The sequence below is a fragment of the Fomitopsis serialis genome, assembly GCF_022376445.1.
Source record: "Fomitopsis serialis strain Sig1Antser10 chromosome Unknown B0H18scaffold_2, whole genome shotgun sequence".
Lineage (NCBI taxonomy): Eukaryota > Fungi > Basidiomycota > Agaricomycetes > Polyporales > Fomitopsidaceae > Fomitopsis > Fomitopsis serialis.
Window position 1 is genome coordinate 505593 of NW_025954962.1, and position 24641 is coordinate 530233.

Consider the following 24641-nt stretch of genomic DNA (forward strand, 5'->3'; position numbering starts at 1 on the left):
CGAAAGCCCCTCTACCGCGCACCGCCATGTCTTCGACTGACCGTACTCGCATTGCCATCCTAGACGACTACCAGTCGGTCGCTCTTACAAGTGCGGACTGGTCCCCTCTTCAGGGCAAAGTCGATATCGAAGTATATCACGACGCGCTCGCCGACGAGGACGCTCTTGTCCGTCGGCTGGAGCCCTACGACATCATATGCGCCATGAGAGAGCGCACGAAATTCACAGCCTCGTTGCTCGATAGGTTGCCGAACCTCAGGCTCATAGCCACCACGGGGCTACGTAATGCTGGCATAGATGTCGTCCATGCGAAGACAAGGGGCATCGTTGTCTCTGGGACTCCAGGCGGAGGCAACTCTACCTTGGAGCATATATGGGCCTTGATTCTAGCCACGGTCAGATATGTCGCGATTGAAGACGCGAACACGAAGCAAGGCAAACCCCAATGGCAGTCTACCATCCCTATGGGTCTGAAGGGCAAAACGCTCGGTCTGGTGGGGCTGGGCAACCTGGGATCTCGCACTGCGAAGGTGGGTCTCGTCAATGCGATGATTGAATCTTGAATCTATGACCGACTCACTACAATAGATTGCGAAAGCCTTTGAGCTGAATGTCATCGCCTGGTCGCCTCACCTCACTCCTGAGCGAGCCGCCGCAGGCGGGGCTACATACATTGCGACCAAGGAGGAGCTGTTCAAACGCAGTGATGTCGTGTCGATACACATTGTTCTCTCAGAACGCAGCCGCCACCTCATCACGGATGCGGACTTGGCCCTCATGAAGCCTACCGCGTTCTTTATCAACACGTCCCGGGGCCCAATTGTAGATGAGGGCGCTTTGGTCGAAGTCTTGCGACAGCGGCGCATTGCTGGGGCAGGACTAGACGTGTTCGACGTCGAGCCTCTGCCTTTGGATCATCCACTCCGCAGGCTGGACAACGTTACCCTTACTCCTCACACAGGGTATGTCAGTGACGACACGTACGCGGTGAGTCGTGAATTTCATGATCAATGTCCATTTCGCCCTCTTAATAGTCGTGCGACAGGGATTCTGGACTGACACCGTGGATAACATTGTCAGCTTCCTAGATGGAAAGCCTAAACGGGTGATAGAGCAGTGATGGCTGCAAGCCGGTCAACAGGATAGGGGATAATTAGCACGGTACTTCGTCATACATAGGTCCTGGTCAACCCCCTCCCAGTCGAATTCAATGTCCTTGGAATGCATGTGTGCGACTCTGGCCCCGCGAGAAAGAGTAACGACAGTAACTGTACTACTAACAGCAGGATTGAATTGAGTGACCCACTCCAATGAACGCGTCACTGCGTGATGACAGGCATGTGACCGTGACAGCCCACGCGCCGCCCTTTGTCGACCAAGATCGTCTTCCGCGCGTTTCTTGTCTTTTCACTTGTTTCTGCCTGTCTCATCCTCACTCATCATGGACGCGTCTCGTGTGGCCCACCGTAAGAATGGTAAGCGCGACGAACTCATACGTGTGACGCGTATACTGAGCCCCTGCTGCAGAGTACAAAAACAAGGGCGGTCTGAAGCAGGAAGACCTGCGGCGTAGACGTGAGGAGCAGCAGGTCGAGATTAGGCGGCAGAAGAGGGAAGAGAACATCAGCAAGAGGCGTAATTTCCTTCCCTCTGCTGCTGGTGACTCCGATGATGAAGGTGGTCCTACCTCTTGGGAGACACCGGTAAGTGTCCATCATCGGTATCCGTTGCCCTCGAACTAATGATATCGCAGCTGGCGGAAGACTTGATCACCAACGTTTTCTCCGATGACCCCGATCTTCAATTGGACGCTACTACCAAGTTCCGCAAGCTGTTGTCGAAGGAGAAGAACCCCCCGATCGAACGCGTCATTGAATGCGGGGTCGTTCCGCGTTTCGTCCAATTCTTGCAGGGCGATAACCCTATGCTCCAGGTTGGTGGTCTCACTTTTCGTTTCATTTTGGTGCACTGCTCATCATGACCGAAGTTCGAAGCAGCGTGGGCGCTTACTAACATCGCGTCGGGGACAGCAGAGCACACGCAAGTCGTCATCAACGCTGGCGCCGTTCCTGAGTTCATCAAGCTGCTCTCGTCTTCAGTCTTGGACGTCAGGGAGCAGGCTGTCTGGGCTTTGGGGAACATCGCTGGCGACAGTCCGCAGTGCAGAGATTACGTCCTTCAGCAGGGCGCTCTCCGACCGCTTCTGCAGCTACTCAGCGAAAACCACAAGCTCAGCATGTTGAGAAACGCCACTTGGACGCTCAGCAACTTCTGCAGGGGCAAGTCGCCTCAGCCGGACTGGGACCTCGTAAGCTTCTACCGTGTTATCAAACTCAATAACAGTATTAACTTACGATACCTCATAGATTTCACCAGCATTGACGGTTCTCACGAAGTTGATCTATTCCTTGGACGACGAGATTCTGATTGATGCGTGCTGGGCCATTTCCTACCTCTCTGATGGTTCCAACGACAAGATCCAGGCCGTCATCGAGTCCGGTGTCTGCAGGCGACTCGTTGACCTTCTCATGCACCCCTCGACTTCGGTGCAGACGCCTGCTCTGCGATCCGTGGGGAACATCGTGACGGGTGACGATCTCCAGACGCAAGTCGTGATCACGTCTGGCGCCCTCGCTGCCCTCTTGTCGCTGCTGTCTTCTCCTAAGGAAGGCATTCGCAAGGAGGCATGCTGGACGATCTCCAACGTCACGGCTGGCTCTCCTCCGCAGATCCAGTCCGTCATCGACGCAAACATTATCCCTCCTCTCATCAACATCCTCCAGAACGCCGATTTCAAGACGCGAAAGGAGGCCTGCTGGGCCATCTCGAATGCCACGTCCGGTGGTCTGCAGGAGCCGTCACAGATCCGGTACCTTGTCTCTCAGGGATGTATCAAGCCGTTGTGCGATCTCCTCACCATGATGGACAACAAGATCATCCAGGTCGCACTGGATGGTCTCGACAACATCCTGAAGGTGGGAGAGATGGACAAGCAAGCGGCTGGTCCTGGGGGTGTCAACCAATATGCGTTGTTTGTTGAGGAGGCGGGAGGCATGGTTACTATCCACAACCTCCAACAACACGACAATCTGGAGATCTACAAGAAGGCGTTCAACATCATGGACAAGTACTTCCCTGATGACGAGGAGGTCGATGCTGGCATTAGCGCGGCCAACGTTGATGCATCGGGTGCTTTCGCCGTACGTATTCATTTTCGTTTCATACCTTCGGCATTTCTCACGCGTTTACTGCAGTTCAACCAAGAAGGTGCCGCTCCCCCTCCTGGTGGCTTCAGCTTCGGGCAGCAGTGATTTAGATGTGTCGAGATTTCTTTTGGCGCGAACGATACGCGCCGCTCAGTATCATGGATTGCTAGTGCCAAGTTTGTAATCGTACGCCCCAGACCGAATATCCATTACTCCCCATCATCGCGCATATTGTTACAGCACAAATACCATGTTTTCTTATCTGTAGGCTTCTCGACCGACTGAAGAATGTATGTCCTTTCCACCCACCAGCATAGACTGTTCAATGAGCCATCGTATCTGAGAGCTTCGGTCCAAGGCCCGACGAGGGAACACAACAGCGACATTAATATGCACGATTGTTATCTCACGATAAAATTACACACGAATGTGGTACATGTTCAAATGGTCGCTAAGACTACATGGTTCGACCTGTGGCGGGCGAACAATGCTCAAGTCGGAGACGAGTTCATTGGAGCACGGTTTGCGGATTCGCTGGCACCTGCGATGATGTGCCCTATATTCAGGACTTAGCCTAAATTGATGTTTGGTGGTTGTGGTATGCGACCATTCCTATATTATGGATCCGGTGAAAGACCTTTAGGCGTCCTCAGGACCAGAACTTCCAGGTATCAACTACACAGATCCAGAAACCTTCAGAAAAGCCCAATAGGTTCATCGGAGAACTTGGGACGCACCATGCATATGTTGTTCCCGTTCAACAATGTTTGAGTCAATTGTGTTTTCTTCCGACCTTGGGGTGTGGTCTCACTGGGACAATGGATGCTCTGTGTCAGGACGCGAGTGCCCAATGATGACCATTTGAACTGACTATTCTGTCACATCTTCCAGAACCATGTCTGCCACGGGCACCCATCAGAGTGTAGTCTATCGCTCGGATCCAATTGAGACTCACTGACGAAATCGTCGAAACCGAGGAGTGTACCAGTGAACTCGCGATCGCCCTTCATGATCACCCATATCCGCGACCCGATACACCGGTCAATCAGCTCTGTGTTCTGATTCAGTGACTTTCAAGTACCAAAGAAACAGCATACCCAGTGGAAGGATTTGCGAGGCCATCGTGCTCGAGGTCGCAGTGGTCTGAAGTCTCCCCGCCGCGCGGCGCGCCTCCCGACGCGCTCAATGCAAGGCGCGCGCGTGACAAGCACGCTCTTCGTGACTGCGCGTGACCTCCCGCTACGGACTCTTCGACAAGTCGTCACAGCTCCCTTCAGCCATGGTCGTCCGTCTCCGTATATCTCTGCACGGCCCTCGACACGGCAAGACATGCCGGCTCGTCGCTATGATTCGACTGCGAGGCGTAATGCGGACCCTATCGAGGTCCTGGGCATGTGGAACCCGCGCACGCTGCCAGGCGAGTCCACCAAAACGGTTCGCTGGAGCGTAGACCGAATACGGTACTGGTTGAAAGTGGGTGCGAAACCTACGGATACAGTACAGAGACTGCTGGACTTGGTGAGTGTGAGTTGTTTGGGATTTGTGACATTCATTGATACTTGCTGGTGAACAGGGTTCCATCAAGCCGCCGCAGCCGAAAAGCTCACATAGCGGGGCTGAAGCTTCAAAACCGGCTCAAAGCGCATGACAAGAGAATATTCCATGCTACAGCCAGCACATCGTTACGCCGTCGGACTCACGGGGTGGGCTTAGAGGGGAAGGAGAAATTCTAGCTTGGGCACGGGTGCACACATAATCATAGTAGAGTATGCATTCAATCATCTCCCCGGATCTCTAATTCACGCAGCCTTTAGTACGCTCATAATCTCGTCGTGTCCCGAAATCTCTGCAAGCTCCCTCCCAGTGAGATCGTCGTCATCCTTGTGATCCGTCAGGCAAAGTCTAGTACACCATAAGGTTGGACAGTACCTTGATGCTCGGGTCAGCACCTCGTTCAAGCAGGAGGCGCACGACATCTGCGTGTCCTCTGTCGCATGCTAGATGTAACGGAGTGTAGCCCTGGACTGCGATTCAATACACGAGAGACCATCGTGCTATCCCCGCTCACATTCTCGTCTTTTACGTTGACGTCCACGTTCGGGTTTGCGTCGAGATATGCCCGTAATTCGTGCACATTCCCGCTAATGGCGAGATCGCTGAGGGCGCCCCCGCCTTTCTCTTCGGACGTTTATTGTACTGACGGAGGTGCCAAAGCCGAATCCCCCCGCTTGACTCTGAGGTTTCATCATCGTCCGAGTCCAAGTCCAGCGTACCCTCATCGGGGGAGCCCAGCCCAGCTCCCGGGCAATGGCGATGTAACGAGCCTCCGCTTCGCTCGCTCGCTCGCCGTGGTCTTGCTGACTGCATTCCATGCATCCCATTTCCTCTTCCGGTCATGTCAAATATTGACGGTCGGGATGTATTGGGCGCATGCGATACTGTAAGATACTTGTAGAGGCCATAGAGCTGGTTTGTGGTGCAGGGAGGATGGCGACAACACGGAGGTCGTCAGAGCTCGGTCAACTGGCAAGCGGAAATGAGGACCTCTAGCTTTATTGTATTGGACACCGATGACAATGACGATGCTTTTGATAAATAGCTGGCCGCATTCTCGAAGGCAGGCGACGGCGCGTAGATCGACATGGAGGGCAGAGACAAGCAGTGTTATACTATGAGCGAATGCTGCCCCAAGAGACGCGGGGACTGTCCAGTGAACTCTATTACGTAACTACGCCATGGTATGTACGGTATCCGTCCGTCGAATGACGGCGTAAGCACCGCCAGAGTCCTACGCCAGCCCAGCAGCCTTCATGGCCTGTAACACGCAGTCAGCAACAGATGTGGGTGTGCGGAGATATGAAACTGACTTTCAACATCTCGGCCCAATCTGTGCGGGGCTGTCGGTGACAATCACACCCGCGTTCCGAAGGGCTTGCACCTTCGCTGTCGCAGTTCCTGAGGGTAGAATGCGTGAGCCGGCCAACCAAATACAACTCAATGTGATGTCGTCTGACCCTTTCCGCCAGAGATGATGGCACCAGCGTGCCCCATCCGCCTGCCAGGAGGAGCAGTGCGGCCTGCAATGAAGCCGACGACAGGCTTGGGGTGGCTTCGCGTCTTGTTGTACTTCTCCAGGTACTCCGCCGCATCTTCCTCCATGGAACCACCGATCTCGCCAATGATGACGATACCTAGAGCACTCTTGAGTTGGCCGGGCACCGCACAATCCCCGAGAGGACACTAACCTTCGGTCTTGGGGTCATCCAGGAAGAGCTTGATGACGTCTACATGCTTCGTACCCGGGTACGGGTCACCACCAACGCCGACACAGAGGGATTGGCCCAGACCGACACCCGTGGTCTGGGCGACGGCCTCATACGTTAATGTACCGGACCGCGAAACAATACCTAGATGGGTGTACCTCGGTCGGCGAAGCATAGCATCGACTTGCAGCAGACGTACCAATGTTTCCGGGCATGTGGATGTGACCCGGCTGGATACCCATCTTGCACCCCTCTGGGTTGATGATACCCGGACAATTGGGGCCCACGAGACGCGACTTTGACTGGCTCTTGAGCGCGTGTGCAACCTTCCCTCATACCATGAGCGGACGTCCTCGAAGACACGACGAGGGACGTACCTTGATCTCATCGGCCTGGGGGATACCCTCCGTAATGCACACGATAAGACCAATTTCGTTCTCAATGGCCTCGATGATCGCGTCGGCGGCATGCGGGGGCGGTACGTAGAGGACAGTGGCATCGGGCTGCACATTGCGGACGGCCTGATCGGACGGTCGGGAGAGGGGACGTAAAGCGGCGTTACACTTCACGCACCTCCTTGACGGAACCAAAAATGGGGAGTCCCAAATGTGTCTGCCCGCCTTGGTCGGGGAGACACCGCCTACCATCCGGGTGCCATACGCGAGAGCCTCTTTGGTGTGGAAAGTACCCTTCGGACGCGTCAGCGACGACGAAAGCACGCAGTCGTAGCACGCACTGTCTTTCCGGTCAGCCCCTGGCAGAGCACTTTCGTGTCCTTGTGGATGAGGAGGTTCTTTATCGTGTCTTCATAGCTGCGTCGGGGTGCAGACTGCGAAAAGGCCCGGCGTCCGGCTAATGGCAAAGCCTGGCTCAGCGAGGACCGGCGATCAGGAACGAGCAGCATACCGGCAGATAAGAGCGAGGGCCCAGCGCGGGACAGCATTGCGGGGGAGAATGGGAGAGGAGGGTTCGCTGGCAGAGGCTGTTACGGTAGGCGCGTCTGAGGCGTTGCGCGCCGTATATGGCAGTGGGCACATCACCATCGCCCGCTGGGTGGCATGTGTTAAGTACCAGGCACGTTTCTCGCACCGGCCTCCGCTTCGCTCTCAGCAAAGTCAGCTCCCAGAAAATATCCATTGCACGCTTCTCTACGATACAACACAAGATGGTACATCTTCTCTCTCTCAACAAGGACCCGCTCTAACTACGCCTCGAAGGGAGCCGTTCGTCTCCGGTCGCGCGCCTTGCGCGATGCTCGGTGCAACGCCAGTATCGCACGTTTCACCCGATCGTATTCGGCCGACTGGATCGCGCTGTGAACCATTAGTGAGACCACGCGTCCGAACTCCCACTCGTATGTCATGCTCACCTGTTCATATCCGTAAGGAACTGCGCTTTCGCCTGGTCAGGAACAGCTGTCGCCGGCAGCTGTTGCAGGATCATAGGCAACCATGAGAGCAGCTCTTGCTGCCAGAGGATAGCCAGTTGGCGGAAGATCGTGACCACCGTCGATGCCGACTCCTCGGGGAAGTCCCCCACCATGCCTGACAGCAGGTAGCTCGTCAGCTCCGGACCCGCCTTCTGTACGACAGGCTTGATGGCAGCGCGTAAATAGGGAACTTCGGTGGAGGGGGTCCTGAGGTTGGAGGAATAAGGCAGTCGTGGGTGACTATGCCGCGAATGAGGTCGAGGGCTGCGAAGATGATGTCAGTATGCACAACGGTGAGCGCCGCCAATGCAGCTTGGAAGGCAACAGGAAGGGCGGGCGACGGGAAAAAGACGTCGGGAGCATAGTCGAGCATTTGGAGCAACATCTGTAGGTAATCCTCCATGACTGGCAGAACAGGTCAATCAACTGTGTGCTAATGATAGGTATAGACCACTATGCTTACCATCCGGAATGCTAGCTGGAGTTTTTCTTGCAGTAGTCGCACAAGCTTGTTTGATGAATGCTCGAATACTTCCTTGAACGCTGCGCGCAGCGCAGGATCCTCGTCATGGCCAAAGCGGCCGATGATCTTCCCGACTATCCACAGATAACTCGAGAATCCGGTAGCTTCGAATGCAGCCGACATCCGCTTCAGCACAATGGCAATATTGGCCGGGCCGTCCCTCCGAAGAAAGTGAGAGCGAGCCGGAGGACCCGTGTATGCGTTCGCAGATAGCGTAGTCCGATCCGTACTTCACGATGAATGGGTCGAAGAAGCTCCAGCCCTCCTGGGCGCTTTCTGGCAGGCAGCAGGGAGGTCTTCACCGAACGTCTGGATGACGCCAAGCATTACCTCAAGACTCTCGAGGGCATCTACACAAACAGTAAATTGGGCACTGCTTAGTGACCAGGAATAATGACTTACTGCAGACGGACTGCAATTCATCCTTTGTCGCAGGCGTTGGCTTAGCAGCAATCGCGTGCACTTGGGCTAGGATGTCAGAAGAGAAGGTGCGCAGAGACTGAGCTGCCTGCTCCATTGGCATAGCCGAGATGACATGCGCGATCGCTTCATACACCATGAGCCTGTCGTCCTGCACCAATTGGGTCCCACAGTGGCAAGGAACTGGTGCAACTGGGGAAGGAAGTCTACGAGGTGCTACACAGAGCTTGTCAGCAACAATGATCATATCCTTGGTTGCGCAGCATACCTGTTTGCAATCCTCGCACATGTATTTCAACGCTTGCCCCGCAGCCGCGTTCACCTCAGTATCGGCATCATCGAAGCCAGCGGAGATGTATTGCAGCTGGTACGGGATGTAGTCTGGGTGTCTGTTGATCCACTGTGTGTACCGAGAGATGATGAGGAGAGCGGCGTAGCGGACGCGGGGATGAGCCGGTAGCGACGGAATGAGATCCATGATCTTCGGGACCGCCTTGTCGTCCGTGGGATCAATTTCGGCCCCCATCGACCTCATAGAGAACAGCGGCGCTCGATATCTTGCCAGGAGACCGCGGTCGGACCACGCGCGAGTGCCGCGGTGATCATGTCGTATGTGGCGAGGAGGCATGTGTCTGCACCGAGTACGTAACAGCAGTCCTTCAGCGTGTCGCCCATAACATGTCGGAACGAACGGAAATTCTCGGCCTCCTGGCCAGTCAGGTGCTGAGATCCTTCGGGAAGTGGAGGTGCTGGATGATGACGCCCATAAGTGCCTTGTATGCGTCCAAGAAGGGAGGGGACCGAGGGCTTCTTGCCGATGTTCTGGGCAAGGCGCATCCAGAAGTGGAATGTAATGGGGACAATGTCCAAGTCTTGGTACGCAGTGCAGTCACCGATGGCTTCGACAATGGGGAAGAACGTCTCGGGGTGATGCAGCAAAGGCTGCGGTACGTCTCCCCGCCTCGGTGAAGATGCGGGCCAACCCACGGATTTTGTCTGGATCCTCCTTGTACTCTGTCAGCTTGGGTCGCAGCGCGATGATACGAGGAACGAGCTGCTCGATCATGGGCATGTTCTCCTCGACCTCTTGGTTTCATGGATGAGGTCACAGATCACGTTCACTGTCGAGTCGAAAAGCTCATCCGACACCAGGGCATCGAACGCGAAGCCCGGAAGCGGGCTATCAACCAAGGACATGGCAGTGACCTCTCCAGCAGCAAGCCAGCTACTGAGACAGGCGAATATCTGAGCTTGTATCGTGCTCGTGACGCCTGCGAAAGGATGGTGGGTTTCATACGATTAATCCCATGGTGCGCGATCCACATACCTGGTGCCTGCAAGTACATCGAGAGCAGGTTCACCACGGCCACCGCTTTTGACGTAAGCAACTGGTTTGCTCGCTCTTTGTATTCATCATCCTACGGCCAAGTCAGGACGAACCAGCGCTTCACAAGCAGACGGAGACGCTCACAGTGACGGGGATTTTGGTGTTGGTGCACAGCTCTTCCGGCAGGATAGTGAGGAAGTGCAGCAATGCAGGGACTGTGGCTGGATTCCTTCCAAACGAATCGATCATGTTCTGCACTGGGTCCTCCCACGAAGGCAATTGGAGGGCCAGCCCGGAGATCGCGAGACATAGCTGCACCATGATCGTGCGCGGGCCGGCATGGTATGTCTCCAGGGCTGTTACAAGGGTATCTCGTAGGCGAAACACGTCCGCTGGATCCATTTCGTGGAGGTCATATGTCACCTAGAGACAAAGGGGATCAATCGAGTACGTCCGTGTATGCGATGGGACTCGTAGCAGACCTTCGCTCGGAACGTCTGCGCTGCAAAGAGCTTCGCTGCCGGAGGCGCATCCGGGGAGAGTAGAAGAACGTTGCAGGTCGACCATGAATCGCGCTGGGAGCGGCCGAATGGACAGTCAGACGTCGAGCCCGGAAGACCGCAGGAGGCGAGAGGTATTTACGGAATGCTGGAAATCTTGAAGCCAGGTATTGGCCTGATCAAGGGCCGCTTTGTCGGGGGCACGGCTAAAGACATCGAGAGCAGAGAGCACAGCCTGAACCGCCGCCATTATCGTCGTGGCGCACACAGAAAGCGAAAGGTCGTGAACGAAAAGTCGGTTCTCGCCACTTCAGCCACTGGCGGCTAATACACACGAGTTTGCTGATGTTGACGTCGACACCCACTCGGTTTCAATTCAAGGCATTCCGTCGCGCACGCTCCTCGACCCGGGATTCCAGACGCAGTGGTATACGGGTATTGCAAAGAACAGAACCACCGCACTACAGCCCAATAGAATAGCCTCGCATATTGGGAACATCTCGTCACTACGGAGAGAAACGACCGGACATGTGCATGATTCAAAACCTGGTATCCGAGTAAGGAGCGACTAAGCGGTTAGGACGCGCTACGAACATTAGAGGTGTCATTGTAGCGAAAATGTACGATAGGAAGCGACGCGTAGGTCGAAGCAGACGAGACCGATGAGGATGAGCTTGAAATAAATCAAGGGCGCCAGTGGCAAACGCGCGGGAGGTATCCAGGGAGGGCAGACAGAATACAGAGACGATCACGGGCGACCCAGGAAACGGTTCTTCTTGCCAGTCTATTCCAATAATTAATCAGACTTGTCCGCGAGGCATGATGTTGTTCACTTACTGATGTCTTCCCCTCCGGAGTCAACGGACGACCGTTCTCGATTCTCCTCTTCTTGTCTTCGAGATCCAATCGTTGCTTCTCCAAGGCCTCCTTCATTTCCCGATGCCGGGCGTACAACTCCTCCTCTGACTGCTTGAGCTTGGCCTCCTTTTCTTGCACCTTCTGCTGGAAGACCATCTTCATCTCGGCCTCCATCTTCGCAAGCTTAGCCTCGTGCATAATACGCTCCTCTTGTATCCTGATGGCCGGGCTGCAGCGAACATGAGCAGCAATCGAGGAATGCACGCTCTGTCACTTACTTGATCTCCTTGAACACACTGGAGTCCTGGATGACGCCCATGGTGAGGAGCTTCTCTGTCCGCCAGTTCTCGTACAGAACGTCGTTGGTGTACTCCCTGAGCTCCTCCATGTACGTCCGAACCAACATTTGCCGCAGTTTCACAAAGTCGCAGTGGTCCTCGTTGTCCACCTCGACAACACCCCAGGGATACGCACGACCGCGCACCTTGCGACCGTCAGGAGTGGTCACCTCCTTATCCGAGCCCACGACGGCGAAGGGGATCTTGCTAGCAATTTCCTCTGCTTCAGCAATTGCCTCATCGTCCTCGTTTTCGTAAGTGGGGGCTTGGAAAATGTGGATGTTGTGGTGGGCGATGTCGGCCAGAATCTACATCGCTGCGTGAAACGACTGATAGCGTAAATATATCCATACTTACCCTGGCCTTGAACTCAGCCACCTCTTCGTCCGTAAGAGTGTCCGCCTTCGCGATAATCGGAATCAGGTTGACCTTCGTGTGAAGCTGACGCATGACCTCGACGTCAATAGGCTTCAACCTGGGATGCAATTTCACTACTTCAGCATTGTCAGCATGTCATCTGTTTCCGTACTCACGCGTGACCGGTAGGCTGAATGAAATATAAACAAGCATGGATGCGGTTGTCCACAATTTTTTGACGGTTCACCCGGTTCTCCTGCTCCAAGTAGGAGTCGAATCGGGCCTCAATGTTTCAACGATAGGCCTCCAGCTGCAAGCGTGTCAGCACGTGATCCGAACACTGCGCGTCGGTGATACGATACCACTCATCGTTGTTAACAAAGTCACCGAATCCAGGCGTGTCGACAACCGTGAGACGAAGGCGGACGCCGGTCTCCTCAATGTCTGCGGTGCCGAAGCGGTCGCCCGTAAATGGAACATGCCGCAAATGGACTTAAGCGAGATAGCTCACCAGCGCTTATACTCTCGATGGCGACGGTCGAGGGTCTCTCGGCGCTGGGGGGGAGCGTCTCCTTCGGGGGGTACAGTGTCGTGTTGAACAAGGTGTTGATGAGCGTCGACTTCCCCAAGCCGGACTCCCCTTGCGTGGACATGAGATGACAGCCTGACGCGTCGGCATATGTGACACGTACCGACGACCATGGCAGTGAACTGGAACCCCTTCCGCACGCTCTTCCTGTGAACCTGGTTCGGCAAGTTGGCGAAGCCCACAAAGCCCATTAGCTTTTTGCGGATGATGGCGGCGGCGCCGACTTCGTTAGAACCCGCCGGAAGGGATGGGCTGGAACCGTTCATCCTGCTCGAGCCGTTGGGGGTGAGGCCGTCGCCATTGCCAGTGGAAGCGTATGAGTCCGTCATCTGGGGAGATGAAGAGGGTGAGGGGGGACGCAGAGCCTGCGCGAGACGTGGCTTACCTCGAGGGTCGGCGAGGAATGGAAGGGAGGAAGAATCGCCTCTGGTCGCGAAGAGTGCTCTTGTTTGGCGTTGATTGACCGCGTGGCGTCAACTTCTAGTCGCGGCTTGGGCAACAGCAGCGTCTGCAACCGCCGTCTCCTCAGCATCCGACGACCACCAGCCCGAGCTCGCAGACCCACTCACCCAGCCCACAGGCCGTTCCGGCGTCGGGGAGGTCGACCTGAGAGATGACATGGCACACGGAGACCTCGCCGTTCCAGACCATATGCATTTTAGACACCACCATCTTCCAAATCTTATCAGCACCCATGAGGCTGTAAACAGTCTCACCGAAGCGCTTCTAGGCTCACAGGCCACGCCAGGGCCACGCTAACTACAGTCGTCATACCGTAGGTGACAGGTTGTATGGCGTTCTTGTTCGTATTACGGGCCTCAAGGCAATAGGATATCCAATGCTGCCCGGTGTAACTGCCAGTGACCAACAAGAGACATGATCCGACATCCCAATCATTTGGGCAATTAATCACTAGTAGTCGACTGAAGTTGAAAGGGCCGGTTCCGGTGGGTTGTTCGGTGACGCTTCGTCTTCGGCTCGCTCATGACCAGAGCCTAAGAACTTCATTATGAGTTCTCTTCGTAGCATATATAGGCTTTGCATGCAATCAGTAGAGCTTCGAATGACCGGTCGGACATGGCAACCAGCCTGAGAATATGAGATCCTGCATCCGCAGGTTCAACGTTTCACGTTCAACTCCGGACCTACCCCTTGACAGTCTTGTCCGCGCAAGCAGTGCGGACCCTGCCGGATACGGATCCTAAGACCCATACGGCGACAGGAACACGGGGCAGAGCAGGGAGTTCAACCTGGCGAAGGTTTGTATTTACCATTCCATAACGTTGAATGCATTCCCCGCACTGTCCCCACGTACTGTACTGGGGATGTAGCGCATAGTTCGCTATAGTTCGGTTGGTGTTTGCGAATTCGTCCCGAGCATCTTCTGATCTGGAGGGCAAATGCATTCAAGACAGACGGCCAATTGTATTGATGTCCCTTAACGCATTTTCACCACGGAAGACGAACATGCTCATACTGTCGGCTGACTTGCTTCTGCAGTCTTTGTATATGTTAGACTGCCGCTATGAATGAAAACATGCGTTCAGCGCACCTCTTACGACATTCACACCTCAGACGGGAGAGACGGGAGAGGCACCATTCTGAAGACGAGTATGTGAGAGTCAAAAGCAATGTGATATGTACTACTGGAATGTAGGTGGGCTAGGCGTAGTGCTCTGATCGACGGTGGGCAACCATTCCTTGGGGAAGTCTCTGATAGATGGCCGGACATTCCTGCGGCCATAGACATGATCTCCCTTGGCCTCCTTACGTTTCTTCGCCTCGATGTGCCGCGTGTCAAGGGGAACGTCCACGAAACTGTCTTTCGTGTTCTGTCGAACGTACGTCAGCAACAGCGAGAATAGCGCAGACCGTGATGGCGACTCACATTTGCCTCCGTAAGCAGCCTGTCCAGCGCATCACTAGCCCATTTCAGGTTCTGGGCAGGCATGGGGAAGTCTTCGCAGGAAACGCTGAAGTAACCATGCTCCGGGCTCTCCTCGAGGGGTGAGATACCTGAGTTGACAGGCGGTTCCGGTGTCCAGCGAGAGCCGGTTAGGAGCTTGAATTTGTGTATCGCAGCCTCGTCTTTCAGAGGCAGACGAGCCACAGGGACGACGATGGTGCGCTTCAGACTCGCCGGGTGTTCTTCACCACCGTAGGCTATCGAGCGCACGACCAGAGGCGCGGAAGAACTTGGTGGCACAAACGGCTTGCGATACGCTTCGCTCGAGATATGAGCACTGGAAACGTAGACATGCGCGGACTACCTACCGACCAGGTTGGGCATCTCATGCTCAATGAGACGCCAGTAGTACAGCACGCGACGTTGCTGCTGCAGTCTGAGGTGCCCTGCTGAGCCCGTGTCCAGCGCGTCATATTGCTCGTTCTCCTCCAGCAAGCTGTCGTCTAGTGCCTCCAACCCCGGTAGACGAGCCCCTGCATTTTTGACGTCGGGCTGGCGCCGGAGGGCTACCGCGGCGGATGTGTGGAACTGGTCCATCCTGAGAGCAGGAAGACGACATGCCCTGCATGCCCTCTGGACGACGAGCATGGCGTGGTAAGAGCGAGACGCTGCGGAGGGCGAGGAGACGGTAGCGACAAGTCGGAATGGCAAAGCCAGCAGCGCGCAAACCCGCGCCTCGGTTAGATGCGCACATCTCAGATCTCGATCGCATTCACCGTCCATTGGGCGTCTCTTTCACGCGTCCACACTTGCTGAAGCACAACACCGTGAATCCAGTCGCCACCATGGTCGTGAGTCGCGACCGCCCCGATGCGTGCAGTGGACTGATGCGCAATAGCATCTCTTATTGTCCGTAAAGGCCGACCTCGAGAATGTCACCGATCTAGTCCCCGCCACACAATCTTCGAGTACTTCTTCCAAGTGAAGAGCTGCCAGTGTCCTCGGGTTACTGAACGTTCTTTAATCCCTAAACCCAGGTAAAATGCACAAGCTGCAACGAAGTGCACCCGAAGATGGTATCCGTAACAGCGTGGTACGCCCTGGCATCCTCGCGCCCTGTGCTAGCTCGCTCATCGGAAAGCTCCTGCTGCAGGAGGAACGCGAAGTAACATCCGGCAAGGGCAGCGTTGCGCATTTCGTCTGGCGATGTGGACTCTGCAAACGAGAGTCATCCGCCAAATTGAACCCGGCTTCAAACCACAGCCATATTCAGCGGACGCCAATGGCCAGTTCGCGCCTTTCTGACCATTGATTGTCGCGGCTTGGAGTTCGTCGGATTTGATCCCAGGGTGCGCATAAGCTTGATGAGGATCTGTCCGTCCCGATGGCTGACGGGGTGCCGTAGGGAACGTGGCGATGCGTAGGGGCAGAATCCGCTACTGTCTTTGACGAAGTGGACCTGGATGAAGGCGAGTGGGTCGATTACGATGAGAAGGTTGTCTCAATGATCTCTGCAACAATTCAATTTGTGCTCATCGTCTGAATCCATAGGCCGCGCTACCAGTTGGCATCTCCAATATAGAGAGCAAGTGGACGAGAGCGTGAACTTGTAGCAATGTCGTAAGATTACCAGTTGAGGTTGTACTGGCTGTTCATACGAAGCGTTGTACGGCGCCGCGAGGGAGCTCACAGCACCTTGCAGCAGGTCTCGCAAGTAGCTACATAACGGGCCTAACACGAACCAATCCTTTGCTCAGAGTATGGTACACATGCGTCCGACATACTAACAAACCCGCAACTGCAAGAGCGATACATGTGCGAAGTGATATGAGAGGTCTGATTAGGTCAAGTATCATGCTACATGTGTGAAACGAAACGGACGCGATTGAACGAGGGATGGGGGTAGGACATTGTGTTTCGAGGAGTGCTAGTATAAAGCATGCAACGGGTAGGGACAATGGGGATGCCTTGTCCAAAAGACGACAGAGAAAGAAAGTGGATATAGATGATGCTGCTGACGGGTAATACACACATGGGTTGCCCTATTGGAAACCCGGGAACTCCCAGCCCGGCTGGAGTTCGAGATATGGATGTTGCCGTAGTTCAGCTGCACTCGGCCGTAGGTTGGGGTCCCTGGGTCAAAGGTATAAGTTGACTGCAGTGACGACGGCGTTCAGAATGACTTACATAGCAAAGCAGCTCTGACGGAAGTCATCAGCTAGGGGAGACAGCGTGATGCTTTCAGGCAGAGGCGGGGCTACCCGGTTTTGATACAACTGGGCAGGAACATTGTCAGCACCGGAACTCGACGACAAGGGATCCCAACCTACGTGGAGCAAGACTGCCATCGCCTCTTGACCATTCCAAGGTCGCTGCCCTGTCCACATCTCGTACACGACACAGCCGACACTCCAGATATCCACCTTGGAGTTATACCCTCCCTTCTGGGAGTTAATAACTTCAGGAGCCATCCAAAACACCGTGCCCTGCATCGACGTGTAAGCTCCCGCCTGGTTGACGTCGTCTGTGCGCTTGGAGATGCCGAAATCAGAAATCTTGCAGATCCCGTTCGTCTCTACCAGAATATTGTCTGCTTTCAAATCCTATTCCATAGTCAGCGTATGTTGCGCAGCATGACATGATAATATACGCACTCGATGCAAGATGCCTTTACCGTGAAGGTATTCCAAGCCAGACAAGATTTGACCCATAAATGACTTCGTGACTTCCTCCTCGAACTTGCCGTATCTGCGTAGGCAGCTGGCGATAGATCCACCAGGAACGTACTCCAAAAAGCTACGGGCGTATCAATAAACGCAGACCAGCGAAAGACCAGCGGGACAACGCACATGCTCAAGAACGCTGGCGTCTCTTCGAATCCAAGATACTGCACAATATTCGGGTGATCTAAATCTTTCAGTGTCTCGCTCTCCAGCTTCAGGGCCTCTACGACGGTGACCTGCCGCGTGTCGCTTATGTCGCTGGCGGTTCTCGGTATCTCCACTTGCTTGACGGCGATCATTTCACCAGTCGTAGCGTTCAGTGCGAGATACACCTTGCCGTATGTGCCCTTCCCGATGAGTTCACCACGAATCCACCTGAAGATCGCTGCAAACTATTGCGTAAATATAACAAAATGATGCGAGAGACGGAGGTACATACGTCTGACAACACCTCCTGGTGACGCCTCCGAAGGGATAGGTGGCACTTCGGCTTCCGTGGTGACTTCCTCGACCTTGCTGCCCCACAATTTGGTGTTGCGCTTCCGCAGGGCGGCAGGAATGGAAGTCTCCATTCGCGATGCGCGTTTCTTGAGCTCCGCAGCCACCACTCGAATAGATTTCTTGTGCTTGTTGCGTTGCGGCGCCGGGATGGGGTTCTCAGTGGTGATAGGAGACGTGCCGCCTGAAGGCATCTCGATGACAGGCCGATCGAGGTCATGCGCGGGGAAGAAGACATCCATACGCTCGAGGACAGCTTCCGGTGGAGGACGAGGAGCCCATTCAACATTGTCGTCAAAGGTGCTTCTGCGAATGTCCTTGTTGCCACTTGTGTCGACATGCGGGTATGGCCGTCGTGAAGTCTGCGTAGGGAATGGAGGTGGATGGTGATCGGGCGGTGCTGGGAAGTTCGCTGGAGGAGTCCTGGATGTGTCGTAGTTCCCGGGAGGTGACGGCACATCAGCCGTAGGCGGAGGCTTCTGAACATTCCCCGGGTTCATGAAGAAATCACCCTCATCACTGTCCGACTCCGAGGATGTCAATGAACGGTTGGCGGCGCGACGCATGGAAGACCTCATGATCTTAGAAGGCTTGACAGTGCCATCCTCGCTGTCGTTAACCAACTTCGCCCACACCTCCCTTTCGGCCCGAAGTACGGTGGACTCAGATGTAGTCCTGTCTCCTGGCATACCACGATCCACAGCCGGTCTCGGATACAGCTCGGGACTATGATGCGAGTTATAAGGACCGTAAGGGCTGCGTGGAGGCGTGGGCCTCATGGAAGGTGTCGGTCTTTCGCGAGGAGAAGTCGCGAGGAACGCATCTTCGCGGGCTACCGTGCCACTTGGAGAGGTCATGAGATGAGGAGGAATATGCGGAGGTCGGCCAGGACGAGCAGTCGAGCGATCATCGTTAGGACTGACCATCGTGGGATGGTTCGACAAATTTCCTCGATCCTGCGCGGAGCGCGGTCGAGGGAAAGGCTCCGTGGCAGGCGGCGAGGTAGGCGTCAAGTGCGATGTAGACGCGCCCGGAGTGTTGCCGTAGGGAGGAGACGTGACGGTACGAGTCGAGGGAGTAGCAGGCGACATTCCTCCACGGCGTAGGTCATGCATCCGTCGACTTAAATCGCGGTCGACATCAGCGTACGTAGCAGAGCCTAGCTCCCCTGATGTCGAAGGGCGACTGCTCGTCGAAGGTAGCGGGGGCTGAGGATGGATCTTTCCGTGTCGTGTACCGGGCATAAGACTAGGAGGAACCTGTTGTGCCGCAACTCTCAGGTTGGGATGACTTTTCATGCCCAACAAGCGTGGAGCAGTCCTCGGAGTGTCGTAGGTCCCACTAACGAGATAACTCTTTGGGATCGGAACCTGCGACTTGTTCTTCTTCTTCCCCTTATGGTCGTTCATCCCACCTGGCACGAGAGTGCGGGGTGGGAAGAAGGGAGAGTGGACACCGTTACCATGATGCGGAGGAGAGAGGCCGTCCTGAGGTGTACGTGGGCGAGCTTTCTTGGTAGACTCATCCTTGCGTCGCAGTCGCTCGTCGCGAGGATGCTCCCGCCGGGCATCGTTCCGCGATACTGGTGACTCGGAAGAATCATTTGCGTCCGAAGCCGCGACTTGTCTATGCCGGACGAGGGTAAAATCGTCTTGGTCGTGTGTCATAGACGGTGACCAACGTGATGAACTGTCATATCTTCCATGAGGGTACGAGGGATGAGAAGCGATCGACGAGTATTCGCTGCGTGGAGGTATGTCGGCTCGGACGATCGGCGACTCGGCACCTTGAGAAACCTTCTGCATTGGAGGATGGGCGAGGGGTGCGGTCGGTTTGCGCGCATCTCGATCGCCGTTGTTGAGATCGTCCGACACCGACGGTTCATAACCGGGATCCTCGGTGGGTACACGCTCGCTCGCAGATGACTGGCTCCCATGTCTTGACCTCGATCTCGGCCGTCGCGGTTTCGGAACCAAGTCGTGTTGAGGCAATGTCGGAGGCGGTATCGGATGATCCATAGACATGTCGGGGTCTTGTTCGTGTGGAGGTTCGTGCACGAACGCGGAAGAGTGCGAGACAAGCAGCTTCAACGTCCCCGTCTCATCGCCTTGCTGACGACAGAGGTTGAACAACTCTTCATCTGTCAGGGCATCACCGATGGCAAATTTTGACACCTCAGTACGATAAATTGAATAATTCGGTTGTGCTTCATCAGACACCTGCAACTACAACAGACAGATGGTGAGCAGCGTGGTTTGGGAACGACACTATCTTGTGCGCATACCTTGGCGAAAATCCTTTCACGAATGAAAGGACCAGTCATTGCACCACTGGCATCGACAATTATGAACTCCTCGGTGTTCGTGGTGACAAGCAAGGCAACCTTCTCAATAGGCTTCTCCGCGACCTTCGGGAAATGATGGGGCATATAAAAACTAGGCGCAGAAGTACCCGGTTGAAATGGCGGGTGCGCAGAGTAGGAATCAGAAGCACTGCTGGTTGGCTGGACTTGTGAGTGGGGCGTGTATGCGTCGGGGGTTGAGCTAGTTGGCGACTAATGGAGAGCTCAGTCAACGATTCAAAGGGAGATGAGAGATGCTAAGACGTACACTGGACGGCCTGCTATTCTGCGAAGATCTACGAACATGAGGTCGTCGCGAGAAGGGCGATTTGAAGGCATCCACGATTTGCGCCGAGCGCTGACATACCGCGTCGTTGCGGTCTGAAGGGAGTGCGACCATCTCCGGCCTGAGGGTGCCCTCGCCCAACAGATCTATGGGAGGTGCACTCTGTCCCGGTGTGCTGGGGGTGGTGTCGACTCGACGGCGGGTGAACTGGTGCTCGAAGGGGACGACAGGGCCGGATTCGATGGGGTTGACTGATAGCCTCTCCCCTGGTCTGGAATGTCGGTGGTGAGCGGCGGAGGGAGAGGCCCACGGCCCGTAGGCGGCTGCGGCCTTTCTACCGCTGCACCACGACCGGGACTGGGGAGAGGTCGGCGGCGGTAGTCAGGTTTGTGCGAGCTCGAGTTCTGTTTCGTCTCCTCCGACTCGCTGCTGGAATCGGGACCTGGGTTGTTGACGACCAGGATGCGCGGACGAGCAGGCTTGCGGCTCTTGCTGCTCACATTTGTGCTCGATCGTGTGTCGTCCGACATGATAGCAAACGAATGTTGAGGTGCGAATGCAGTGGTCGGAACAGGCTGCAGACCGAGGTGACGATACGGAAAGAAAGGAAGGGGCGTCGACAGAGACCAGCCCGAGACAATGGTGGGGCAGCCAGAGCGAGCTGCGAGGGGTCCTGATGGGTGAAGACGAGACAGACGAGGGAGAACAGAGCGTCGTCGAGCGGGACCACGAAGGCGACCGAGAAAGCGCGTTGCGCCCAGCGCCAGGCACCTCTGGAGCAACGGTGGCTGCTGACATAAGCATCGAAACCGAGGGGGCGTCTCGCCTCGGTCGACGGTCTCCCAATCAGGCAGGAGGCCCACCGCGCCGGACACGCTGCGTCCCACTGGCAGGTGCGTCCTCTGCGCGGCCCCTTCTGAACCTCTCTTCCGCCCTGGTGTCCGCGTCCTCCTCCCGGCGTGGCTGCGGCGTGCTGCGCCCCATTCATCGCCCTTCTATCTCGAATACACACGCCCGCCGTGCACCGTTCATATCTTCTAATCGGAGCCTCAAGGCCGGCCAAGTCCCGCCGCCATTCATCCTCCGCCACGGCCTGGCCAGCCGCCCCCATCTCCGAAGCAGCTCCTCTTTGCAGTCGACCACCCGAGCGCGCACACGTCTGCGATATGATTGTCGCGATGCAAGCCGTTTCAACCACGGACAACGTCGAACAACCGTTTCATCAATCCGCACGCATCGACGGCCGGGCGTCACTGCCCCGCGCTGGACGATTTCGACATGCAACGTGCCTTCTGGGACGAATGCGCCGAAGCCGGGGCGTCGACCACCCAAGCTAGTCAAGGATGGAAGGTTCGCGCGCCATTTCATCTCACCGGACAAGGACACACATTTCGATGCGAACGCGCTGGGCGCCTCCGTCCCAAGCACCGGGATCGCCCTCCACAAGTCAGCTGTGCAGCAGTAAAGTACATACACGAGAATACATGATCCGTCAACAAAGCAATAGAACCCCGTTTCAACTTCACTTCCCACCATATTGAAACGTACCCTCTCCGAGATCGAGCTGAGTGGTGCTTGTTGTTATCGAGTGCACATAGAATGCAAGAGAACACCGCACCTTGGGAAACTCTGCATGCTCGCCGAGCATGTTCTCTCCCCAGCACAGAAGTCGGAGAGGCCGACCAGTTTCGCCTCCTTGCCCTGGCTAGACTCTCGAGAATGGCGGAGTTACCTCGCCGGCAGTTTTCGTCCGTTGCGCCGGTGACAGAAGTTCACTGATCGCCGGAGGGGCCAATGGGGACGATTCAAAGCTAAAAGCGCCATGGTCGCTCGAGCTCGGACAGGAATCTGGGCTCTCTTCGCCCCTCGGAGCCAGTTCCTCTTGAGCGAATCGAAGTGCTTCTACCGTGTGACCTTCCTTAATGAACTCGATGAGCTTCTGCTGCTGTAGGCGGAAGTAGAGGGCCGGATTCGTGTCTAGAAGCTGTGAAGCGACTGTTATCAGCGATTTCCGTCGAGATAGGGTATGAGAGGACGGAAGATCATATTGAAGACTGAAGTTTTGGTGTATAGAGTATCATCACAGGCCCGAAGGCCTATGCGTGGTGCATGAAAGTTTAATCCTTTGCGACCCACTGGGGAAGCAGAACGAAGCAATGGCAGATGCTCACCTCCGGGTTGAGGTCGTTCACACGAGTGATCGCCTCGCTCACATCGCCTCGCTGCAATGCCTCACGAATATTCATGCGACTCTCGATGCTCTCGAAGTCCACCGGCGACTCCAATCCAGACTCGCGAGAAAACTCCTCCGCGCGTCTTGTAACCCTCGATGACGAGATAATCCATGACAAGGCGGTTCAAGTCACTGTCGAGCAAAAAATCAGTACATGTTTCATACCTCACTTGCGAAAAAGAGCATGGTGAAGGCATCAGATAATACATGCAATAACATTTATCTCATCTCATAGTTCAGAGAGATTCCCAATAGTTTGTTCATCCCATAGTCCTTCACCAACACGAACACGAACGGAAACTCACTGTTTGACACCCTGACATCGTGCAAACGTCGCTCCCATTCTCCTGCAGGATCTTCTGTGACGGCTGACAAGAATTAGCACAATCGACTCTAACGAGCAGGGACGAGTAACTGACCATAGGGGAAGCGGTGAGCAAGGGTACACAGATTTATGCAGGAAAAGCTCGTTTAGGGCAAGCCGTCTGGTGTAGTCATTGGCAGTGGCGCTTGTGATCGACCAATGGCATCCCTTTATAATGCGTCCAGACGAACGCTTGTCAACTATTGTATCTACATCGTACCCTCGCAGGATGCACGTAGCAGCATCTTTTGAACGCGGTGCGTGATCACACTGCAGTCACTGCAATGTACATGAATCCGATGTACATGAAGGTCCCTGAGAGTTGATGCATTGTTACGATCGCTCGAGCCTCGTGCATGCTATCGTGAACCAGCGACTACACAACGCCAAAAGGCGGCGCAACTCCTGGCTTCTAAACCAAGCATCTCAGATGTTCTGAGTAGGCTAGGTATCCTTCATTCAAGATTGCGCCGCTAATGACGGCTATCGGAGCCGACTTGTAATATCTGACAATCATGCCTTGGCGACAATGCCGCCAGACCGAATGATGTCGAGGAAATCGTCTTGACCCAGCGTTGCTGCAGTGATATGTGAGCCGTGCCATTCCGTTATACGAATGGGTAATGAGCATACACACTTTCTTTCCCTCTTCCGATGACATTGTCCTTCTCCTTACCCTTCTTCGCTACCTTCTTTTTGTCAAGGACAGGGGCAGGTAGTGTGGGCTTTCCTGAACCTCTCTGAGCTTTCACCTCTACAGCAGCAGTCGTAGATGCGGCCTGGGACTGTTGTATCGCGTTGAACAACTTTACAACTACATAGCATCCCAGGGTCAGAAGCTGGCTAGGCGAACGGAATGGTCAGACGCACCTCCTCTTTGAGCGACTTTCCGGAGTGCTCTCTCGCTTTCGCCACCCCATCCACCGATGACGTCCCTTATTCGTCCCTTCTCCTCCTTCTCCTTCTTCTCTACCTCCAGCACCTTCTTCCCCTTCGTCTCCAGTTTCTCGTCATTCCGTTTCCTCGCGATAGATGGCTTGAGAGACAGTGGCAACGCAGAGGGTGCATCGGTGCTCAGCAGTGTTTGCAGAGTTGCACCGAAGCGCGTCGCATCCGTAGCTCGGTGTTTGCGCTTCAAGGTCTTTTTCGACTTGGCCCACTTTGGCTCTCCAATTTCGTCGTCTGTATCAGGAGACGACCCAGCGTCGTTCTCGGAACCATCGGCTTCGGAGTCTGCCTCGTGCAAAGAGTCACTGCGATCGCCCGAGTTAGACTCTTCTGCGCCCGAGAATTCTTCCTCCGGGCGGGGCGTCAGTTTTCTGCGTTTTGTGGGAGGTGCAGCAGGAGCGCTGTGAGTGGCTTGTTTTGCCATGGGTGAGAGACTTGTGTCCGTGGGTGTGCAGCGAATGGGGAATGCAGGACTTGGTGCAAAGAGGATGGAGGGTATGGAGAAGGACAGTTGCCAGAAGCGGCAAGTGAT

At 55.3% G+C, this 24641-nt stretch overlaps 13 protein-coding genes across 13 annotated transcripts; 4 read left to right on the forward strand and 9 right to left on the reverse strand.

Annotated features, from left to right (window-relative positions):
* Positions 1 to 6: 6 nt before the first annotated feature.
* On the forward strand, positions 7 to 1278 carry B0H18DRAFT_969511 (D-isomer specific 2-hydroxyacid dehydrogenase). The gene is made up of 3 exons (XM_048043605.1): positions 7 to 530; positions 589 to 987; positions 1046 to 1278. The coding sequence occupies exons 1-3, from the start codon at positions 27 to 29 to the stop codon at positions 1118 to 1120; spliced, it is 978 nt and encodes a 325-aa protein (XP_047900278.1). The 5' UTR covers positions 7 to 26; the 3' UTR covers positions 1121 to 1278.
* A 163-nt stretch (positions 1279 to 1441) lies between these two features.
* On the forward strand, positions 1442 to 3311 carry B0H18DRAFT_867360 (ARM repeat-containing protein; the record flags this gene model as incomplete). Its single annotated transcript, XM_048039856.1, has 6 exons — positions 1442 to 1475; positions 1528 to 1703; positions 1754 to 1933; positions 1988 to 2308; positions 2367 to 3200; positions 3255 to 3311. The coding sequence occupies 6 exons, from the start codon at positions 1442 to 1444 to the stop codon at positions 3309 to 3311; spliced, it is 1602 nt and encodes a 533-aa protein (XP_047900279.1).
* Positions 3312 to 3845: 534 nt separating this feature from the next.
* B0H18DRAFT_1113059 (uncharacterized protein) lies at positions 3846 to 4328 on the reverse strand (the record flags this gene model as incomplete). Its single annotated transcript, XM_048032897.1, has 5 exons — positions 3846 to 3881; positions 3944 to 4016; positions 4078 to 4105; positions 4162 to 4257; positions 4304 to 4328. The coding sequence occupies 5 exons, from the start codon at positions 4326 to 4328 to the stop codon at positions 3846 to 3848; spliced, it is 258 nt and encodes an 85-aa protein (XP_047900280.1).
* Positions 4329 to 4468: 140 nt separating this feature from the next.
* B0H18DRAFT_969524 (uncharacterized protein) lies at positions 4469 to 5130 on the forward strand. The gene is made up of 4 exons (XM_048043606.1): positions 4469 to 4545; positions 4590 to 4724; positions 4780 to 4972; positions 5021 to 5130. The coding sequence occupies exons 1-3, from the start codon at positions 4486 to 4488 to the stop codon at positions 4852 to 4854; spliced, it is 270 nt and encodes an 89-aa protein (XP_047900281.1). The 5' UTR covers positions 4469 to 4485; the 3' UTR covers positions 4855 to 4972; positions 5021 to 5130.
* B0H18DRAFT_1081450 (ankyrin repeat-containing domain protein) lies at positions 5006 to 5849 on the reverse strand (the record flags this gene model as incomplete). Its single annotated transcript, XM_048031396.1, has 6 exons — positions 5006 to 5086; positions 5136 to 5225; positions 5275 to 5382; positions 5408 to 5567; positions 5617 to 5672; positions 5751 to 5849. 6 exons carry the CDS (start codon positions 5847 to 5849, stop codon positions 5006 to 5008), a joined length of 594 nt encoding a protein of 197 aa, XP_047900282.1.
* A 226-nt stretch (positions 5850 to 6075) lies between these two features.
* Positions 6076 to 7412, reverse strand: B0H18DRAFT_1081451 (succinate-CoA ligase; the record flags this gene model as incomplete). The annotated part of the gene is made up of 9 exons (XM_048031397.1): positions 6076 to 6161; positions 6221 to 6397; positions 6452 to 6613; positions 6669 to 6795; positions 6847 to 6990; positions 7043 to 7081; positions 7105 to 7158; positions 7206 to 7321; positions 7376 to 7412. The coding sequence occupies 9 exons, from the start codon at positions 7410 to 7412 to the stop codon at positions 6076 to 6078; spliced, it is 942 nt and encodes a 313-aa protein (XP_047900283.1).
* Positions 7413 to 7584: 172 nt separating this feature from the next.
* Positions 7585 to 10957, reverse strand: B0H18DRAFT_969533 (ARM repeat-containing protein). The gene is made up of 16 exons (XM_048043607.1): positions 10811 to 10957; positions 10651 to 10743; positions 10313 to 10591; positions 10169 to 10259; positions 9926 to 10112; positions 9423 to 9802; positions 9110 to 9390; positions 9013 to 9057; positions 8824 to 8992; positions 8724 to 8771; positions 8613 to 8697; positions 8362 to 8581; positions 8326 to 8331; positions 8140 to 8295; positions 7839 to 8062; positions 7585 to 7782 (listed from the first exon to the last, which is right to left on the reverse strand). Exons 1-16 carry the CDS (start codon positions 10916 to 10918, stop codon positions 7674 to 7676), a joined length of 2481 nt encoding a protein of 826 aa, XP_047900284.1. The 5' UTR covers positions 10919 to 10957; the 3' UTR covers positions 7585 to 7673.
* A 117-nt stretch (positions 10958 to 11074) lies between these two features.
* On the reverse strand, positions 11075 to 13317 carry B0H18DRAFT_969537 (septin AspB). Its single transcript, XM_048043608.1, has 9 exons — positions 13196 to 13317; positions 12914 to 13139; positions 12733 to 12861; positions 12550 to 12665; positions 12398 to 12504; positions 12222 to 12339; positions 11805 to 12172; positions 11506 to 11755; positions 11075 to 11452 (listed from the first exon to the last, which is right to left on the reverse strand). Exons 2-9 carry the CDS (start codon positions 13137 to 13139, stop codon positions 11417 to 11419), a joined length of 1350 nt encoding a protein of 449 aa, XP_047900285.1. The 5' UTR covers positions 13196 to 13317; the 3' UTR covers positions 11075 to 11416.
* Positions 13318 to 14453: 1136 nt separating this feature from the next.
* On the reverse strand, positions 14454 to 15313 carry B0H18DRAFT_867286 (mitochondrial ribosomal subunit protein-domain-containing protein; the record flags this gene model as incomplete). The annotated part of the gene is made up of 3 exons (XM_048039851.1): positions 14454 to 14642; positions 14699 to 15033; positions 15085 to 15313. 3 exons carry the CDS (start codon positions 15311 to 15313, stop codon positions 14454 to 14456), a joined length of 753 nt encoding a protein of 250 aa, XP_047900286.1.
* Positions 15314 to 15561: 248 nt separating this feature from the next.
* B0H18DRAFT_1081454 (uncharacterized protein) lies at positions 15562 to 16321 on the forward strand (the record flags this gene model as incomplete). The annotated part of the gene is made up of 7 exons (XM_048031398.1): positions 15562 to 15567; positions 15615 to 15662; positions 15754 to 15798; positions 15870 to 15943; positions 15990 to 16065; positions 16122 to 16211; positions 16268 to 16321. 7 exons carry the CDS (start codon positions 15562 to 15564, stop codon positions 16319 to 16321), a joined length of 393 nt encoding a protein of 130 aa, XP_047900287.1.
* A 437-nt stretch (positions 16322 to 16758) lies between these two features.
* Positions 16759 to 18437, reverse strand: B0H18DRAFT_867647 (kinase-like domain-containing protein; the record flags this gene model as incomplete). Its single annotated transcript, XM_048039875.1, has 6 exons — positions 16759 to 16849; positions 16904 to 16992; positions 17047 to 17319; positions 17371 to 17512; positions 17566 to 17824; positions 17879 to 18437. The coding sequence occupies 6 exons, from the start codon at positions 18435 to 18437 to the stop codon at positions 16759 to 16761; spliced, it is 1413 nt and encodes a 470-aa protein (XP_047900288.1).
* Positions 18438 to 22086: 3649 nt separating this feature from the next.
* On the reverse strand, positions 22087 to 23165 carry B0H18DRAFT_969557 (CTLH/CRA C-terminal to lish motif domain-containing protein; the record flags this gene model as incomplete). The annotated part of the gene is made up of 7 exons (XM_048043609.1): positions 23108 to 23165; positions 22952 to 22957; positions 22899 to 22928; positions 22736 to 22870; positions 22297 to 22548; positions 22248 to 22274; positions 22087 to 22215 (listed from the first exon to the last, which is right to left on the reverse strand). Exons 3-7 carry the CDS (start codon positions 22908 to 22910, stop codon positions 22087 to 22089), a joined length of 555 nt encoding a protein of 184 aa, XP_047900289.1. The 5' UTR covers positions 22911 to 22928; positions 22952 to 22957; positions 23108 to 23165.
* Positions 23166 to 23674: 509 nt separating this feature from the next.
* Positions 23675 to 24533, reverse strand: B0H18DRAFT_950135 (Rrp15p-domain-containing protein; the record flags this gene model as incomplete). The annotated part of the gene is made up of 3 exons (XM_048041942.1): positions 23675 to 23739; positions 23799 to 23975; positions 24032 to 24533. The coding sequence occupies 3 exons, from the start codon at positions 24531 to 24533 to the stop codon at positions 23675 to 23677; spliced, it is 744 nt and encodes a 247-aa protein (XP_047900290.1).
* Positions 24534 to 24641: the final 108 nt, after the last annotated feature.